This window comes from Culex quinquefasciatus, chromosome 2 (genome assembly GCF_015732765.1).
Source record: "Culex quinquefasciatus strain JHB chromosome 2, VPISU_Cqui_1.0_pri_paternal, whole genome shotgun sequence".
In the NCBI taxonomy this organism is placed as follows: Eukaryota; Metazoa; Arthropoda; class Insecta; order Diptera; family Culicidae; genus Culex; species Culex quinquefasciatus.
Window position 1 is genome coordinate 152,061,033 of NC_051862.1, and position 19,806 is coordinate 152,080,838.

Sequence of the window (19,806 nt, forward strand, 5' to 3'; positions counted from 1 at the left end):
ATACCCATATTGCCCCAACTCTTATGGTTCGGCAAATGTCCCCCTATCGGAACATCCCCGGGGCCTCCGGCCACTTCAGGTGGTGGCCACTACTGCCGAAATGTCAAATTTCATGTCCAGTATCGAAAACCTTAAAGTTTGATACCCATATTGCCCCAACTCTTATGGTTCGGCAAATGTCCCCTATCGGAACATCCCCGGCCTGGCCACTCAGGTGGTGGCCACTACTGCCAAAATTTCAAATTTCATGTCCCCCTGATACCCATATTGCCCCAACTCTTATGGTTCGGCAAATGTCCCCTATCGGAACATCCCCGGCCTCCGGCCACTCCAGGTGGCCACTACTGCCAAAATTTCAAATTTCATGTCCCCCTGATACCCATATTGCCCCAACTCTTATGGTTCGGCAAATGTCCCCTATCGGAACATCCCCGGCCTCCGGCCACTCCGGATTGTGGCCACTACTGCCGAAATGTCAAATTTCATGTCCCCCTGATACCCATATTGCCCCAACTCTTATGGTTCGGCAAATGTCCCCCTATCGGAACATCCCCGGGGCCTCCGGCCACTTCAGGTGGTGGCCACTACTGCCGAAATGTCAAATTTCATGTCCAGTATCGAAAACCTTAAAGTTTGATACCCATATTGCCCCGACTCTTATGGTTCGGCAAATGTCCCCTATCGGAACATCCCCGGGCCTCCGGCCACTTCAGGTGGTGGCCACTACTGCCGAAATGTCAAATTTCATGTCCAGTATCGAAAACCTTAAAGTTTGATACCCATATTGCCCCAACTCTTATGGTTCGGCAAATGTCCCCCTATCGGAACATCCCCGGGGCCTCCGGCCACTTCAGGTGGTGGCCACTACTGCCGAAATGTTAAATTTCATGTCCAGTATCGAAAACCTTAAAGTTTGATACCCATATTGCCCCAACTCTTATGGTTCGGCAAATGTCCCCCTATCGGAACATCCCCGGGGCCTCCGGCCACTTCAGGTGGTGGCCACTACTGCCGAAATGTTAAATTTCATGTCCAGTATCGAAAACCTTAAAGTTTGATACCCATATTGCCCCAACTCTTATGGTTCGGCAAATGTCCCCTATCGGAACATCCCCGGCCTCCGGCCACTTCAGGTGGTGGCCACTACTGCCGAAATGTCAAATTTCATGTCCAGTATCGAAAACCTTAAAGTTTGATACCCATATTGCCCCGACTCTTATGGTTCGGCAAATGTCCCCCTATCGGAACATCCCCGGGGCCTCCGGCCACTTCAGGTGGTGGCCACTACTGCCGAAATGTCAAATTTCATGTCCAGTATCGAAAACCTTAAAGTTTGATACCCATATTGCCCCGACTCTTATGGTTCGGCAAATGTCCCCTATCGGAACATCCCCGGGCCTCCGGCCACTTCAGTGGTGGCCACTACTGCCGAAATGTCAAATTTCATGTCCAGTATCGAAAACCTTAAAGTTTGATACCCATATTGCCCCAACTCTTATGGTTCGGCAAATGTCCCCCTATCGGAACATCCCCGGGGCCTCCGGCCACTTCAGGTGGTGGCCACTACTGCCGAAATGTCAAATTTCATGTCCAGTATCGAAAACCTTAAAGTTTGATACCCATATTGCCCCAACTCTTATGGTTCGGCAAATGTCCCCCTATCGGAACATCCCCGGGGCCTCCGGCAGGTGGTGGCCACTACTGCCGAAATGTCAAATTTCATGTCCAGTATCGAAAACCTTAAAGTTTGATACCCATATTGCCCCAACTCTTATGGTTCGGCAAATGTCCCCCTATCGGAACATCCCCGGGGCCTCCGGCCACTTCAGGTGGTGGCCACTACTGCCGAAATGTCAAATTTCATGTCCAGTATCGAAAACCTTAAAGTTTGATACCCATATTGCCCCAACTCTTATGGTTCGGCAAATGTCCCCCTATCGGAACATCCCCGGGGCCTCCGGCCACTTCAGGTGGTGGCCACTACTGCCGAAATGTCAAATTTCATGTCCAGTATCGAAAACCTTAAAGTTTGATACCCATATTGCCCCAACTCTTATGGTTCGGCAAATGTCCCCCTATCGGAACATCCCCGGGGCCTCCGGCCACTTCAGGTGGTGGCCACTACTGCCGAAATGTCAAATTTCATGTCCAGTATCGAAAACCTTAAAGTTTGATACCCATATTGCCCCAACTCTTATGGTTCGGCAAATGTCCCCCTATCGGAACATCCCCGGGGCCTCCGGCCACTTCAGGTGGTGGCCACTACTGCCGAAATGTCAAATTTCATGTCCAGTATCGAAAACCTTAAAGTTTGATACCCATATTGCCCCAACTCTTATGGTTCGGCAAATGTCCCCCTATCGGAACATCCCCGGGGCCTCCGGCCACTCAGGTGGTGGCCACTACTGCCGAAATGTCAAATTTCATGTCCAGTATCGAAAACCTTAAAGTTTGATACCCATATTGCCCCAACTCTTATGGTTCGGCAAATGTCCCCCTATCGGAACATCCCCGGGGCCTCCGGCCACTTCAGGTGGTGGCCACTACTGCCGAAATGTCAAATTTCATGTCCAGTATCGAAAACCTTAAAGTTTGATACCCATATTGCCCCAACTCTTATGGTTCGGCAAATGTCCCCCTATCGGAACATCCCGGGGCCTCCGGCCACTTCAGGTGGTGGCCACTACTGCCGAAATGTCAAATTTCATGTCCAGTATCGAAAACCTTAAAGTTTGATACCCATATTGCCCCGACTCTTATGGTTCGGCAAATGTCCCCCTATCGGAACATCCCCGGGGCCTCCGGCCACTTCAGGTGGTGGCCACTACTGCCGAAATGTCAAATTTCATGTCCAGTATCGAAAACCTTAAAGTTTGATACCCATATTGCCCCGACTCTTATGGTTCGGCAAATGTCCCCCTATCGGAACATCCCCGGGGCCTCCGGCCACTTCAGGTGGTGGCCACTACTGCCGAAATGTCAAATTTCATGTCCAGTATCGAAAACCTTAAAGTTTGATACCCATATTGCCCCAACTCTTATGGTTCGGCAAATGTCCCCCTATCGGAACATCCCCGGGGCCTCCGGCCACTTCAGGTGGTGGCCACTACTGCCGAAATGTCAAATTTCATGTCCAGTATCGAAAACCTTAAAGTTTGATACCCATATTGCCCCAACTCTTATGGTTCGGCAAATGTCCCCCTATCGGAACATCCCCGGGGCCTCCGGCCACTTCAGGTGGTGGCCACTACTGCCGAAATGTCAAATTTCATGTCCAGTATCGAAAACCTTAAAGTTTGATACCCATATTGCCCCAACTCTTATGGTTCGGCAAATGTCCCCCTATCGGAACATCCCCGGGGCCTCCGGCCACTTCAGGTGGTGGCCACTACTGCCGAAATGTCAAATTTCATGTCCAGTATCGAAAACCTTAAAGTTTGATACCCATATTGCCCCAACTCTTATGGTTCGGCAAATGTCCCCCTATCGGAACATCCCCGGGGCCTCCGGCCACTTCAGGTGGTGGCCACTACTGCCGAAATGTCAAATTTCATGTCCAGTATCGAAAACCTTAAAGTTTGATACCCATATTGCCCCAACTCTTATGGTTCGGCAAATGTCCCCCTATCGGAACATCCCCGGGGCCTCCGGCCACTTCAGGTGGTGGCCACTACTGCCGAAATGTCAAATTTCATGTCCAGTATCGAAAACCTTAAAGTTTGATACCCATATTGCCCCAACTCTTATGGTTCGGCAAATGTCCCCCTATCGGAACATCCCCGGGGCCTCCGGCCACTTCAGGTGGTGGCCACTACTGCCGAAATGTCAAATTTCATGTCCAGTATCGAAAACCTTAAAGTTTGATACCCATATTGCCCCAACTCTTATGGTTCGGCAAATGTCCCCCTATCGGAACATCCCCGGGGCCTCCGGCCACTTCAGGTGGTGGCCACTACTGCCGAAATGTCAAATTTCATGTCCAGTATCGAAAACCTTAAAGTTTGATACCCATATTGCCCCAACTCTTATGGTTCGGCAAATGTCCCCCTATCGGAACATCCCCGGGGCCTCCGGCCACTTCAGGTGGTGGCCACTACTGCCGAAATGTCAAATTTCATGTCCAGTATCGAAAACCTTAAAGTTTGATACCCATATTGCCCCAACTCTTATGGTTCGGCAAATGTCCCCCTATCGGAACATCCCCGGGGCCTCCGGCCACTTCAGGTGGTGGCCACTACTGCCGAAATGTCAAATTTCATGTCCAGTATCGAAAACCTTAAAGTTTGATACCCATATTGCCCCAACTCTTATGGTTCGGCAAATGTCCCCTATCGGAACATCCCGGGGCCTCCGGCCACTTCAGGTGGTGGCCACTACTGCCGAAATGTCAAATTTCATGTCCAGTATCGAAAACCTTAAAGTTTGATACCCATATTGCCCCAACTCTTATGGTTCGGCAAATGTCCCCCTATTGGAACATCCCCGGGGCCTCCGGCCACTCCAGGTGGTGGCCAATTCCAATTATCAATTTCCGCTCATGCCGGTTGGCATGACTTGGCGTGTCCAGGCTATCTGCTCCCGGGCCTCCAGGCCGTCTGCAAACGGGCCACCAGGCCATCTGCTCCTGATGTGTTCTCGTCGACGGCCAGCAACAGACTGAATTTTCGGGACCGACCGAGCCGCGTTTTGTTAATTTAGATCGGGGACGTATCGACGTATGCCCCGCCTCTTTGCACCCATTCTCCTACATCTCCTTATTCGCTTTTTGCCGCGTCGACGATCCGAAAATTATGAGGTAGAGTGGGGGTGATTTTAGATACATCAATCTCACGTCTCTATATTGACTGATTGGGAAACGTTTGTTCAACCAACCAGCGTGCACCAAAAAGAGGGGAAATTTGCCGAGAGGGGAATTCGTCACGTAACGTTTTCGCTTCGCGAAAATTTTGGATTGACACCACGTATAGAAACCTTAGGACAAAGTTCTTTGTCAAAAAAAACAGTATTGAATCAAAACTTCATAACTCGGACAATGGTTTTTGCCCGTTCTGGAAATTTCTAAAAAGTTGGCATTTGATGTCCCCTAAAACATATCAGAAAATAAAAAAAATAGTGTTTTTTTTTTTGCAAAAAGTGAACTTGATAACAAATAAATTTCTACCGTGTATCATTTTTTTCAGTGTAGTCCTTATCCATACCCACAACTTTGCCGCAGATACCAAATCAATCAAAAAAATTCTTCAAAAGATACAGATTTTTGAATTTTCATACATCATTTTTGTATGGGCAGCTGCCCAATTTGTATGGAAAATTAAATGGAAAAACTAATGATGCAAAATGGCTTCTTTGGACATACCAAAGGAACCAAAAAAGTTTCGGCTGGATTAAAAAATGCAAAAAAAAATCGACCGAAATCTCAGAGAATTGATTTTTGAATATTCACAGGCCAGCCCGCAAAATTGTATGGAGCCTTTCATGAAAAATGTATGATGCCAAATGGCTTCCTTTGATAAAGAGAAAGCATGGACAAAGTTTATGTTTTGTACCATCCTGAACTGTAGTGCAAAACAATTTTTTTGTTCCTCTAAAACTTATTAAAAAGTATCCAAAATAAAAATAAAAAAGCATATTTATGGAATTCAACTCATAGTGATAAAAAATCACATAACAAAAATAAGGAATTGGACAAAATTACAAAAACTTACTAAACTCCTAACAAGTTCTAAATTTCACTTAACATCTTTTGATCGCATTTATACCATCTCTCAATAATATTAGTATTTTTTGTGCATATTTTTTATATACTTTTCAAAAATGAAAACACTTCGATTTTTACCTGTTACCGAAAAGGTTACCGAATTTCCAAATGATGAAAATTTTGCTTAACTGGAAATTGAACTTGCAGCAAACACAAAATTTACTAAAAATTACATTTCACGTCTCTTCTGAGATTTTCAAACATTTGAATTGAGAGTATAGACAAAATTTCATTTAAAAAAACCTTCCTAACAACTTTTCAAATATTATTTTAAATTAGAATAGAATTTTGTAACAATACAAATATTTGTTTGGGAAATTTTATCTCATCTTTTTTAAGTAACTGAATGTATGCATTCTTATCAATCTATGTATTTGCTTCTTGTCTTGGCCGCAATTTCAACAAACCTCACCGATTTCCAAGATTTTTTTTCTCTTATCACACATGTCAGTTTAATCCACGCATGTTGCGCTGTGCTTCAACTCGGTATCAGTACAAACAAACGAAATTGGACTGTTTGGCGATTTCGTAACCGAGTGCAAAATTTAACTTCCAAGATTCATTTCATTTTGCAACATTTCCTACATTTCACCTCCAAGCCAAAATCACAGCATGAAGCAACAGTCCAAACAAAATCACTTCCAGGATACAGCCACTCAACGCGATGAAGGGCACTTCTGGCGCTTCCCAACATCAAAAGGAGAGCAAAACATATCCATTAAAACAAGCCCAGCAGAATCAGCACAATCCGGCGATGGCATAACGGTTCCTCGACCGCCCGAGCCCGGCCCCCTTAATGATATAGAGATAGTCGCAGTTGTAAATTATAGCACGCGGAAGCATGGTTTTAGAGGCTCAACCGCAGGAAAAAGGGATTAGCCTGATGTTGCAATCGGTTTATATGGTTTACTTACCTCGACGAGCCAATTCCAGAACGGGTGCATGATGTAAATGCTCAGCGGTGAGGTGTCCCGGGCGCTGTACTGTAATGAGGAAATGGGAAAGACGAATACGGGCTGCGGTTAATTGAAAAATAATCAAAATAACAATACATTTTCGGCTGTTTTTTTATGGGTCTGTTCATCTGCTCGTTAAAGTTTAAAGAGGAATACTAAAAAAAAATCAAACTTTACAAATTTAGATAATATAATAGACGAAAAAATATACACAAACCACTTGAACATGAAATCAGGTATTCTAGGTAATACCTGACGGTAGGGGTGACATTGGTTTGGGTCGTCAAAGTGATTTTTTACGTATTTTACAATTTCTCAGGTTCTTCTCAATGAAACTTAATTCTGTTAAAAGGGTTGTGTAGGGGACATCATAAGCTGACTTAGCTAAAAAAATTTCGTTTCTAGAACAAATCCTGTCATTTTGGCAGCTGAGCAACTCTCTACGAAATCGGCCGATTTTGACCATTTTTATTTTTTGTATTTTTTGATTTGACTTAAACTTTGTGGGGGCCTTCCCTATGACCAAATAAGCTATTTTGCGTCATTGGTTCACCCATACAAGTCTCCATACAATTTTGGCAGCTGTCCATACAAAAATGGTATGTAAATATTCAAACAGCTGTAACTTTTGAGTGAATTTTCTGATCAATTTGGTGTCTTCGGCAAAGTTTTAGGTATTGCTGAGAACTTTTGAGAAAAAAATAGGTACACGGAAAAAAAATTGCAGATTTTTTAATCAACTTTTTTTTCACTAAAACTCAATTTTCCAAAAAACGTGTTTTTTGATTTTCGAGATTTTTTGATATGTTTTAGGGGACAAAAATCCGCAACTTTTGAGCCATAGAAAAACATGGTCAAAAAATCTGCCGCTGATTTATGAATTTTTGAAAAAATAGTAATTTTTGGAAAAAATCAAAGTTTCATGCAAAAACGAATTTGACATTATTTTTCAATGCAAAATTGAATTTGCAATCGAAAAGTACTTTACAGATTTTTTGATAAAGGGCTCCGTTTTCAAGATATAGCCACCGAAAGTTTGATTTTAGCGAAATATTTACTGTTTTTCGATTTTTAAAAATAGTGACCATGAAAGACCATTCCTAATTTTTTTTTTTTTTTTTTGAAAAGTTCAGAAAAATTGGACCTCGGGTTGCTGAGATAGAGCCGCATTAAGAAAAAGAAACACGAAAATTGAAGTTTTCAAAATCTCACCAAAACAACCCACCATTTTCTAATGACGATATCTCAGCAACTAATGGTCTGATTTTCAATGTTAATATTCGTGAAATTTTCCGATCTTTTCGAAAAAAATATTTTGAAAATTTTGAAATCAAAACTAACATTTTAAATGGGCGTAATATTCAATGTTTGGCCCTTTTAAAATGTTAGTCTTGATTTTAAAGATTTCAAAATATTTTTTTCGAAAAGATCGGAAAATTTCACGAATGTTTCATATTTTAACATTGAATATCGGACTACTAGTTGCTGAGATATCGACATTAGAAAATGGTGGGTTGTTTTGATGAGACTTAGAAAACTTCAATTATGCTGTTTTTGAATCTTTGCATGGCAATATCTCAGCAACTCAAGGTCGTATCAACAAAGTTCAAAAGCAAAAAATAGAGAATTTTCTCAGCTTTTTAAAAATAATTTTTCATAAGTGGGCAAACATGGGCACTAGATTTAAAAAATTAATAACTGCGACTATTTTAAAAAAAAGTTACCTAAATATCATTTTTGTATGGACAGCTGCCAAATTTGTATGGAAAATTATATGGACAAACTAATGATGCGAAACGGCTTCTTTGGGCATACCGAAGGCACCAAAAAACTTTCAGCCGGATTAAAAAATACAAAAAAAAAATCGAATGACCGAAATCTCAGAGAACTGCTCTGCTGTTCTACGCATAATTGTCCCATGTCAGTTTTTGACGATTTTGGCTGTATGCCATTTTTAAGTTTAGTATGATATGTACTTCAAGAAAAACACATAAAATCTGGTACTTTGTTCGGAAACTCATCAAAAACAACACCAAGTCTGTTTGTCCCATCGTTACACTTCTACGCATAATTGTCCCACCAAGTATTTTCTTACACGGAATCATTAGTTTTACTAAGCATTATGCCTTGTTTACCTGTTGTATAGCAAGAGGATTACAAATAAGGGTGATAAACTGCTAACTGGGGCGATTAAGGACACATAGGGCGAATAGTAACCCACGGGACAATTCGTGCTTTCCATTTCATTAGGGCACAAAACTTTTATAAACAAGAGTGTATCCCTCTCACACCTTATGCAAACTGTCATTTGAGTGAAAGGGATACACTATTGTTTACAAAAGTTGTGTGCCCTTTTGAAATGTTAGGCTCCAATTATGCGTAGAAATCACAGAAATCGGTCGAAAAATTTCAATCGCGTTTTTCTCAGTTGCACTTTTTTGAACATGGGACAATTATGCGTAGAACGGCAGTGCGCATCTCAGAAACTAACGGTCCTATTTTCAATGCTAAAAAAACATTTGGGAAATTTTCTGAACTCTTCGAAAAAAATGGTACGAATATTTATCATTAACCAGAGAATCACTCAGTAGGGGAAATATACCCATTTTAAGGCTAAGGGTCGTGTGGATCAACGCGGTCCCGCCCGTGTGGATCAATCGGACCGCGCACTGGACTCACAATCCAGAGGTCGCCGGTTCGAATCCCGCGGCGGGCGCTCTAAAATTCTTTGTGTAAATATGGGTATTCGGCGCCGTCGCTCCGTGCCATACTTTCATACACTTAGGAGCCCAGGGCGGCGAAGTCCTTGTAGATAAAAAGGAAGACACTAGTGGTTGGTACTAGCAATGGTGGCCGACAGCTATAAAGTCAACTTCGTTCGTCGTGTTTGAAGGATGCTGGATAATCTGGAGTGTTTCTTGAAGTTTACTAAAACTAAGTACACCAACGAGTAGAGAACTTTTTGTGTTTATTTTCACTTTTACTAGAAGTTATTCTATTCCTTTTACAAGAATTAAAAAAAAAAATCCCAAATGTATTCTAATCAGTCGGGCCACGCCCATTTTCCTATTTTCAGCTTAATTCTTTTTTCTTCCAACGCTCTTTTGCTGCCATTTGTGACGAAATTTTAGGCGAACTCACGAAAAGTAGCATTTATAGAGAAAATTTCCTGGCATCACTGGCTCACTCCAACAGGCGCGGCTGGTGGCCACCCTTTGTTATTTATTTGCCTTCGCTTCTCGCTCGGTTTTCTTCAGCCATCGATTGGAATGGGTCGTCAAAATTGAAACGTCAAAAGACTTAACGCGTTTGTTTTTTTATGGCGCTTGCTAATTCAGTAACAACATTTCAAAAGGGCGAAACCTACGATCCTGCCATTTCGGGAAAATCAACATTCAAAATTTTGCAATTCCGATCAATTCCTATTTCCACAAAAAAGCATGAAAACCATCAATTTTGTCAAAACGTAATAGAAAATAGCAATAATTTCATCATAGAGAGCAATTTGAAATTAATTAAGGTGTTTTTGCTATTAAAAACTGAGAAAAACAAATTACGCCTTTTTGAAGAGCGTGCCTCCATTTCGCCCCACCGTATTCGCCACCCACTCAACCAAAACAACGGTTTAGCCCGTCAGGTTACGCCGCAAAGCAAAAGTAAACAACAGATTCGCCCTTTTGTTTTTGTTCATTTTTCGGGTTTTTAAAGAAAAAAGTGGTGAAACAACTATTTTATCATTGTGAAACGTTACAGTCAGTGATAATACAGTGATATTTGCAACCTCAGTGATAAAAAAATTGGTCTAGAAAGCCTTCAGAAGGAGTCCGATTCAGGCCAAGAATCGTTGAGCCAGGATACACCGTAACAAGCAAGTCGGTTTGACGATGTGGTCTATATTGAAGTGACGTTCCTTGGGGTGTCCCCGCCGGAAGTGGGAGACATGGCACCTGACGACTAGGCCTCCCCGCGACACCATCCTGCCTTCTCTATCTTTGCATAGCTTCAATGGTTACGGAGGCGATGATTTTGTACGGCATTCCTCCTAAACCTCCCTACACTAACTTTTTGTCCTGCAACTGCTAGACCCAGAATCCCCGGATGTTCCAAGAACCGGTAAATTATGGACCTTCATATCTAGATTCTGAATCCAGACCAGATCCGATACTAAAATAATTGAAATTAAAAAGTTATGTATTTAGGATCATACAAATCTGTCTTTGTTGTGGAATTGTGGTCAGAGACATCAGAAACATACATTTTGATCCATTTTGAGGATTGTCAGGTTAAAATTCACTAAATTATAACGAAAATTTGGTGTTTCTAAATATACGTCGGAACTTGCAGAAAACACTACATTCGCCCCTCGTGATTGGATGAAAACACAAGGGCGGAAACTCAATTTGGTTTGTTTTTTATTGATGTTGTTGATTAGCCCTTTTGTTTTTTGCTTGTAAAACTACGTATTTTCGGAATTTTGTGATGATGGAGGGTTTTTTAGGATCAGTTTTGTTCGCTTTATATGATTCTGACAAAAACTCTGTTTGTTTACATCTGAGGGTTTCGCCCTATTGAAAAGTTGTTACTGAATTATTTACATGTTTCGGGATTATTTTTCAAGTGAGTGGCTAACTAATGTGCAAAATAACATGTTATTGGTAGTTGGAAGCAATTTCATATCTTAAGCGCTTTGAAAACGTTAGCGCAAGTGAAAAGATATTGATGGCGACTTTCGTTAAGCAGTTAAGCTCTCATCTTGCGTGTGGATGTGTGTGCCATCTCGCAAAATAGAAATTATGCATTAAATTTGATCTTTTTGACAGGTAAGTTGCATACATTTGCGTGCTTACTCTAGGCGGTGCTGTTGCTGGTGAGTTTATAGCCTATATAGTATTTTTGGAGCTTTAATCGAGCATCAGACTCTTTATATGACGAAGATAGGGGTTTGATTAGAAAGGGTATATTTTTTCCCAAGCTTTTGTTCTTTTTTCTTTTTAGTTTGAGGCCTATTGTGCAAACTCCAATCATTGTATTTTGTCTTTTGAAAAAAAATAAGAATTTTACTTTGCAATGCTTTTAAAAAATGGGTTTTGGCGAAGTTTATAGGTAGTATCTTGAAGGGATAATTATTTATTGATTTCATTAAAAAGAGGACAAAGAGCAAAAAAATCATTTTTTTTATTAGATGCTTTAAAACGACTTTCCCTATTCAGATCTAAGTCCCGATTTGCCCCAGTTGACGGCAAATTAATACATAAAATGGAAGAAGAAAAACACGAAACAAGAGAAGTCATGTTAATTATGATTGAACTGAATCCATTGATTACGTTCTCTGCAACAAACTTTACTCAGAATTATCGAGAACCAAACTAACGCAGCCAACATTTCGCTTCACACGTTGTATTACTCAGTTTCGCTCGAATTGAATAACTCGTTTTTCCCTCTATAGAGTTTCACCCATAAATGAGTGAACAATAAATCGGCCGCTAACCGACGTGATTCTCATACTAAACCAGCCAGTGCTGTTGCTGATTCAACTTTGCCTCGCTTCTCTAAAACCAGTATTATCTCATATCAGAAATGCTTTATGTACGTCACGAGAGGAGCAAGAATATAACTAATGTGTGTCGTTCCTGTCGAAAATTCTAAAAATACAACCGCTATTTGAGTGACACCCGTATTTGATCGATATTTGCTGTTTAAAGTTATGCCGCGAGGAGTTTTTCCTACATTGTAACATTTCCAGAGTCCATATTTCGGAAGAAAGATTAGTCAGTTGAATCGGTAATAAATGAGGAAATCTCTCGGCTGATATTCGCGCCTAATTAAAGCGATTAAAGCTCAGCGCAAATTGCCTTCGTCTGGAATGTGTTTGCAAAAACAAACACAAAAACAATCTTGAATGGAATGAATAATTAACTGCATTGCACTCTGTTTTACTACGTTTCCTTTTGCGGAACACCTGAGCCCCTAATGAGGCCACCCAAACAGAGCACGGCTCGCGTGGCAAATCGGTTGTCGGTTCCTTCTACCCCATTTCTGGACTTTTCCAGGACGAGCAGCAGCAGACTTATGTAATTAGAAGGCGCCAAGGTCGTCGTCCTGTCTTACCTTGTAGCTATCGAACCCGGCCAGGTGCTCCTTGGTCAAGTATCCTTCGCTGCTGGCCATTTTGTCCGCCGGGGCCATTTCCCCTTGATGTTCCTTATTTGGTGCTCAACAACAAAGTTACACAAACTGCTCGGAACTTCCTTGTTCCGATCTTTTCACTAATTCCGAGAGACTCTCTCAGCAAGGACACAAAAAGGATTCACCACTGCAAAATGGTCACGCCGGAACGTGGCACAGAACTTTTCGCACCGACTTTCTTCTCACTTTTCACTGTGGCTGTTTCCCTTCCCTCCTAGTAATTGGACCGTTAATTGGGTTATCACTGGGGCATGTATAATTTGCGCTTTACCACTTTATTTTTCCTTATCCCAACAATTTAAAAATCGCTCTAAACCGGGAACCGGGGACAAAATCACTCGCGGCGCGGCGGCACAATCAGTTTAGCAGTTTTTTTTTTTTTTTTCGATGCTCAGATTTTTTTTCTTCTGCTTCTGCGGTCAACTGACAGCTTTGCACTGCGGCGTCGGCGTCGATGACAGTTGCGCGCTGTTCGCGAAAAACAGGGTGGTTCGGCGTCCGTTCGGTGTCGGTGTAATGAAAAGCCACAGATAAGCAAAAAGACTGGTACATCTAAAATTTAGAACAAACATAATTGTTTTTTTTAATATTAAAAAATTAAAAAAGGAAATCTAGAAATTCAAAACTTTATAAGTTTAAAAATTGAAAAATTTAATTAAATTTAAGCTTAAAATTAAAAAACGTTACTTAATCCACCTTTAGGTAGTTAGTACCTTCCTCTTATTTATCCTTCGGGAAGTCGCGTGTTTTCGCCTTTCTTACAAGTGCCCTTACAAACTGTGTACAAAGTACACGTACGCGACCTCCGGTGGGTTATAGAGTGCCAAACACACAGACATTTGCTCAGCTGGTGATTCTGAGTCGATATGTACAAATGAAGGTAGGCTAAGGTAGGTCTAGGAGGTCTAATTCCTCAGCAAGGTGAGGAAGGCAAATCTAGAATCCTGATTTTTGTTTTTATGAACATTTAGAATTGAAAAGAATACTTTTTTATAGTTTGAAAATACAGTGATTAAAAACTTAAAGCCAGTTCGTACTGGATTATCCGAAGTCCTCTCCAAAATTTCACTCTGGATAAGTGAATCACGAGATTTTCATTTCCTCCAATTTTTTTTGTCTAATGACTCCAAAAATTCAAAGTACACTCAACCCCCGGTGGTTGGTCACTTTTTCGTTTGACACTTTTTTAGTTTGTACCCCGTTGGTTGGTCAAAGTCAAACTAAAAAGTGACGAACTGTCACTTTTTACACGGCGCTCACCTCGGCGCTCACGCACGCTATCAAAATAAATGTTTGGTAGTGTGTGTTAGCTCCGTGTTTGATAACAATGGGTGTCAAACCATCGGGGTTTCAGTGTAATCTGATTTATTTAAGATGACGGCATTTTAAAATCTAAGGATTTTTAATGTTAAAAATTGAGAAATTGGAAAATTCAAGAATAAAATTTAATTTAAAAAATTAGAAATTCTAGAGTTTTTTTTTATTATGTCCTATAAACATATGAAAGACAATAGTTTATTGGTCCTTTTAAAAAAAACTCTGGAATTGATTATTTGGGTCCCAAATTTAGCTTAAAGTTGTTATATCATTCTTCACAACGATAAAGCTTATTTTTCTGAGTACAATGACTCATTGTACGACCGCAAAGAATCAAAAAAATAGAAAAGCTTCTACTTCAAGGTTGGTCAACATCCGAGTCCAAGCTGTACCGATTCTTACGGTACGCCACCGGTCCGGACGGTTCCGGATGGACGTTTCGACGCGCAACAGCAGTGTAGAGAACAGGATGGTCACGTTGCCGGCCGTCATAAGGACAGGTTTGGAGAAGTTGGCTGTTGATTCGGGAAGGGTGGTCGACTTTTCCCCGGGGGTGAAGGTGAAGTGCCTGATTGGGGTGTAGTATTCGTATTCAAATTATTGTTTTGGTTTTCATCGATTGTGAACATTCCAAGCTTGAATTGACTGATTAACGCAGTCAGTTTTACTATGCCGAGAGCGGTATGGTAATTTTAACCCTCCAATATGGAAAGAATGATAATGATTTCGTAATTGCTACTATGCAAATTTGTGAAAGCACACACAAAAAAATATTACGGTAATGACAAAAGTAACTTACTTTTGAATTGAAAAGTTGTTAAAATTTGCTACATTAAAAGTTTTTTTCTTGTTTTGAAAATGAAAACTTTTACTGCTACAGTTTTTGAAAATCTCATTGCTCACTGATTTAAAAGTTTTTACTTTTAATTTGACTGTAAAATTTCTTTCATTTTGACGTTCTCGTGTAACCGTGTACGCCTAAGTCGCAAATGTAAACAAACACTTTGGTGGGTCTGGTGGTGCTGGTGAGTCTAGGACGCAAAGCAAAGCCGACCGCGGCAGCAGCCAGGAATCGGACGCGGAATCCTTCGTGAGCCAAACAGCAACAGCGGAACGCATTCGAAGGAGGGTGGTGCGGGTGCGGGACGAGGTGAAGTGCTCAAAAAGGTCAAGGCGAGCTTCCTGCAGGAACTGCAGCTGTTCCACGACCGGAATGGGTAAGAAGAAGGCTTGGGTGATTTGTGGGGCTTGTGATTGATTTTGTTTGTTTTTTTTTTTAGGATGGGAGGTAGGAATCTGGATTCGCACCGGTTGTATTCGGTGGTGGTGGCCCGGGATTGGTGATTGAAGGTTAATTCCCGCGAGGACTGTAACGAGATCATCGAGGAGATGGCGCTGCCGAAGAGTTGCGTGAACAACGAGATTGCGTTGAAGAAGATAAACATCCGGTTTTTGGACAAGTACGAGACAGGTGATTTTCACGGTGAGGAGAAGGAGCCGACGAAGAGGAGGACGTCGAGAAGCGGGATAATCGGAGGTAGCCAGAGTGGATGTTGCACTCGGTGCCGGCGGTTTACAACACCTCTGTGAGTAATGAGAATGTGTACAGTGGCTGGCCAACTTCACTTACTTCCATCTCTTTTAGCAAATAACCGTCCACAAATGCTCATCTCGCGACGGCGCAGCTCCAGCCGAATAAACCCTGGACAGCGTGCCGAAAAAATCTGTGTCATTCTCGAAGGAGGATGAAGTGCTCGAAATCGAATTCCGTTCCGAGGGCCTCATTAACCCAATCTTCCGGATGCGCTTCCAGAATCGGGAACTCCCCGTTCAGGCACTTCACTTTCCAGCCAGGAAACGTCGATCACCCTTGCCGAATCTACAGCCAACTGCTCCAAACCTGTCCTGATGAAGGCCGGCAACGTGACCATCCTGTTCTCTACTTTGCCGTCGCGCGTCGAAACGTCCGTCTGGAACCGTCCAGCTTGGGGTCTTCGGAAGTGACCGGTGGCGTACCCTAAGAATCGGTACAGCTTGGACTCGGATTTTGGCCAGAAGCGTTAAATACAATAACAAAATGTCTTATTTAACATACTGTTTAAAACTTTTAAAAATAAATATAAAATCAAGCCTAGAATCAAGCACATTTTTCTGAAATTAACACTGTAGTATTAAATGTTGTTTATTCTTGCTATAAAAGGTTTCTTTTCCAATTAAAAGTAAAACACTTTTACCGATACAACGATTTTGTTCCATAAATGCATGGTAGTATCAAAAACTTTCCAACTTTTAAATTGAAAAGTTTGAACTTTCTACGAATATTCACCAACGCGAACTTTTAATCCAACGAGCGATCTTTTTAAATTCAGAGTATTTTTTCTTTGTGTGCATGGTACATTTTACCATATTTGCGTTTACTTCCACCAGAAAGCCACAGTTAATTTAATAAGCAGCATTTTTAGCAAATGTTCTTAAAATTACCATGTTCGGGCTTTCAGTGTACAAACACTAAGGATGTGATTGGCTGAATTTCAACCACGTGGTACAACAGCTGATCCAAATTTGTAAACAATCCAACACACTCTCATGCGTGGATAACTTTATAGCGAAAAATGAATATTTGGCGAGATATTTGGATTATTGATCCTGTACAGAAAAAAACCTCCAAAAATGTTCCATTTGTAAGCAGATTTTATACGAAAATGTGCATTTGGTCTGTGCAATTCCATCTGTGTCTTTCTTTTCGAGTAAACCAAAGTGCGGTGTAAAGCCTGTACGGTGTAACCGTTCCGTCCCCTTCGCAATGTTTACACGTGCGAGAACTGTCAAAGAATAAAAACACGCGACATTCGGTGAGCGCATTTTTGTTCTGCTTCAAAAATTGTTACAAAAATGTGGATTTTTGTGTAAAATAAGTACATTTAGTGCAAGTTTAAAGTTGTTTCTACACCACTGTTACTGTTGCAAGTGATTTGTGATTGCATAGCATTGGAAAATGGTCAAAACCACCAACGGGGAAACCCCTTCAAAGAAGGGGTTGAAAATGGTGCTCAAAAAGTTCCGAGAGCACACCAAAAATCCGGAAATCTTCCTGTCGTAAGTTTAACTTGCTGGTTATTTTAGAACTATTTAATATTTTGTGATTATGATTATAGCGCCCAAACGGCCCGCGCGGAAAAGATCAAATCGTTGGTCAAATCCCTGTACGATCATGGGCAGTTGGTGGAATTGACCGGCACGGACAAGCGCCGGAACGCCGTTTTCCTGGACGAGCTGATCGTCGACGAGATGGATGAGGAGCAGATCTGGCAGCAGCTGGAGCTGAAGAACGAACAGCTGCTGGGGCAGGATCTGCCGGCCACTTCGAAACTGTTGTCGATGGGATCTAAAAGGTTGCAGCTTGGGTTTAAGTCGGAGGAGGATGGTGAGGATTTGGGAGGGGAGGACGAGGAAGAGGACCAGGACATGGGCGGGGAAGCGAGTGGGAGTGAAGATGAGGAGGAGGAGGTTCCGGTGCAGAAGCAAAATGGCAAGGGAAAGACGACTAAAAAGGGCAAGAAAGCAAAGCGATCGATTGTGGACGATAAATTCTTCCGGCTGGACGATATGGCAAAGTTTTTGGACGAGGAGGATCAGCGGGAAATGAGACGGCAGGAGGGCAAGCCGGACGTGGATCCGTTGATCGAGATTGATTACTTCAGTGCGGATGTTGGAGAGGATGAGGACGACAGCGATGAAGAGGACTTGAAATATTCCGATTTCTTCGATGATGATGAGGAGGGCGATTCCGATAATGAGGAACAGGACGATGAGCAGGATGAAGATGGCGAACAAGATCAGGAAATGGAAGAAGAAAGTGGTTCCGAAGCAGAAGAAGGCAAACCTGAATCCGAGGAAGAGTTGAATTCTGAGGACGAAGTGGAACGAAATCGTCGATTACGGTTCGAGCTGTACAACGCATCGGGAGATTTCCTACCTGGAAGTACCAGTAAAAAGGTTCCCATCGAGCGGCCCGAATCTTCGGAGAGTGAAGCGGAGCAGAAATCCGACGCTGAAGAGGAAGAGAGTGCCGAGAAAGAAGAACGGAAGCGCGACGACGGTCCAAAGTCGTCCTTCGAGCTGCGGCAGGAGAAACTTCAGCAGCGAATCGAGAAGATGGAAAATCAACTGCTCGACGCCAAACCGTGGCAGCTGAAGGGAGAGATCTCCGCCGACACGCGCCCGCAAAATTCCCTTCTCGAGGAGGTGCTTGAGTTTGAATCGACAACGCGACCGGCGCCGGTAATCACGGAGGAAACGACTATGCGCCTCGAGGACATCATCCGGCAACGCGTCAAGAACAAGGCCTGGGACGACGTCGAACGGAAGGTGCGGCCACCGGATAACCCTCGCGAGTACCGCAAGCAACTCGTGCTGGACGGTGAAAAGAGCAAGGAGTCGCTGGCACAAATCTACGAACGGGACTACCTGAAGCAGCTCGAGAAGGCCAACCCGGATGCCGCCGACCAGGACGCCTCCGAGGAAGAGTCCAAAGAGCATCGTCAGATCCGCGCTGCGATGAAGACCCTGCTCGCCCAGCTGGACGCCCTCTCAAACTTCCACTACACGCCAAGGCCGGCCGTCCCAGAGCTCAAGATAATCACAAACACCCCGGCGATCAACATGGAAGAGGTCGCACCGGTGGCCACCAGCGACGCCACCCTGCTCGCCCCCGAAGAGGTGCACAACCGGCCAAAGGGCGACGTCATGAGCAAGGACGAGCGCGCCCGGGCTGACAAGAACCGCGAGCGACGGCTCAAGAAGCGCTTCCAGCGGGAGAAGTTCGAGCGCCAGGCGGAAAAGGAGCAAAAACTGCTCGAGAAGGGCATCAAACCGCGGGGCAAAGAGCAGCAGGAAAAGCTGCTCAAAAAGGTGGCCAAGGCGAAGAACGTGTCGACGATGGTCGAAGGAAAGGGCGCCACGTCCAAATCGTCCACGGCGTTCTTCTCCCAGCTGCAGGATGAGGTCAGCACGCAGATCAAGGGCAAGCTGGCCGGTCAGAAGAAGGCCAAGAAGAATGGTGGCGCGGCGGGACTGCAGGCGACGCACGTCAAGTTGTAAGAGCTGTTGTAAGTAAAGAGATGATTACTTTATAAAATTTCAACTTTAGTTAGGAAGATCGGGTTCTTTTCGTTGATGACGTCCTTATTGTTGACCCTTTCCCATCTCGGGACGTGCTATTCAAGTATCTAAAGTTGGTCGTCAAGCACGGATGATTGACATATTAAGTTGTCACTTCTATGTTTATCCAGTTTGCCCATTTTAACTATACGTATAAATAAAACTTTTAATCGTGCGTTGAAAATGTTCTATATAAGCTACAATCGAAGGCATTAGATGTTGACTGTTGACGATATCTTGGACAACTATTGATTATATGTACACAAATCAAGCTACTTCCAGGCATGGAAAGCCATAGATCATTTTGGATAGCGATACAGCCATCCTCTACTCGGATTCTAGACCCGTTTACGATAATTGCGCTCTGAAGATAATGAGCTTTTGTGCCTTCCTTACTAACTTGTGTTTGCACAATTGGTCGAGTACTAA

The 19,806-nt window shown here is 42.8% G+C and overlaps 2 protein-coding genes across 2 annotated transcripts in view; one reads left to right on the forward strand and one right to left on the reverse strand.

The window, feature by feature from the left end:
• The window catches only part of LOC6041626 (ethanolaminephosphotransferase 1), a 29,157-nt gene extending 15,861 nt beyond the window's left edge, over positions 1–13,296 (reverse strand). The window contains exons 1-2 of the mRNA XM_001850805.2: positions 12,823–13,296; positions 6,673–6,741 (exon numbers count right to left, since the gene is read on the reverse strand). Of these exons, the coding sequence (XP_001850857.2) occupies positions 6,673–6,741; positions 12,823–12,900 (147 nt within the window). The 5' untranslated portion in view covers positions 12,901–13,296. The remainder of the gene's footprint in view (positions 1–6,672; positions 6,742–12,822) is intronic.
• Positions 13,297–17,049: 3,753 nt separating this feature from the next.
• On the forward strand, positions 17,050–19,373 carry LOC6041627 (U3 small nucleolar ribonucleoprotein protein MPP10). Its single transcript, XM_001850806.2, has 2 exons — positions 17,050–17,313; positions 17,373–19,373. The coding sequence occupies exons 1-2, from the start codon at positions 17,213–17,215 to the stop codon at positions 19,315–19,317; spliced, it is 2,046 nt and encodes a 681-aa protein (XP_001850858.2). The 5' UTR covers positions 17,050–17,212; the 3' UTR covers positions 19,318–19,373.
• The last annotated feature ends 433 nt before the right edge of the window (positions 19,374–19,806 follow it).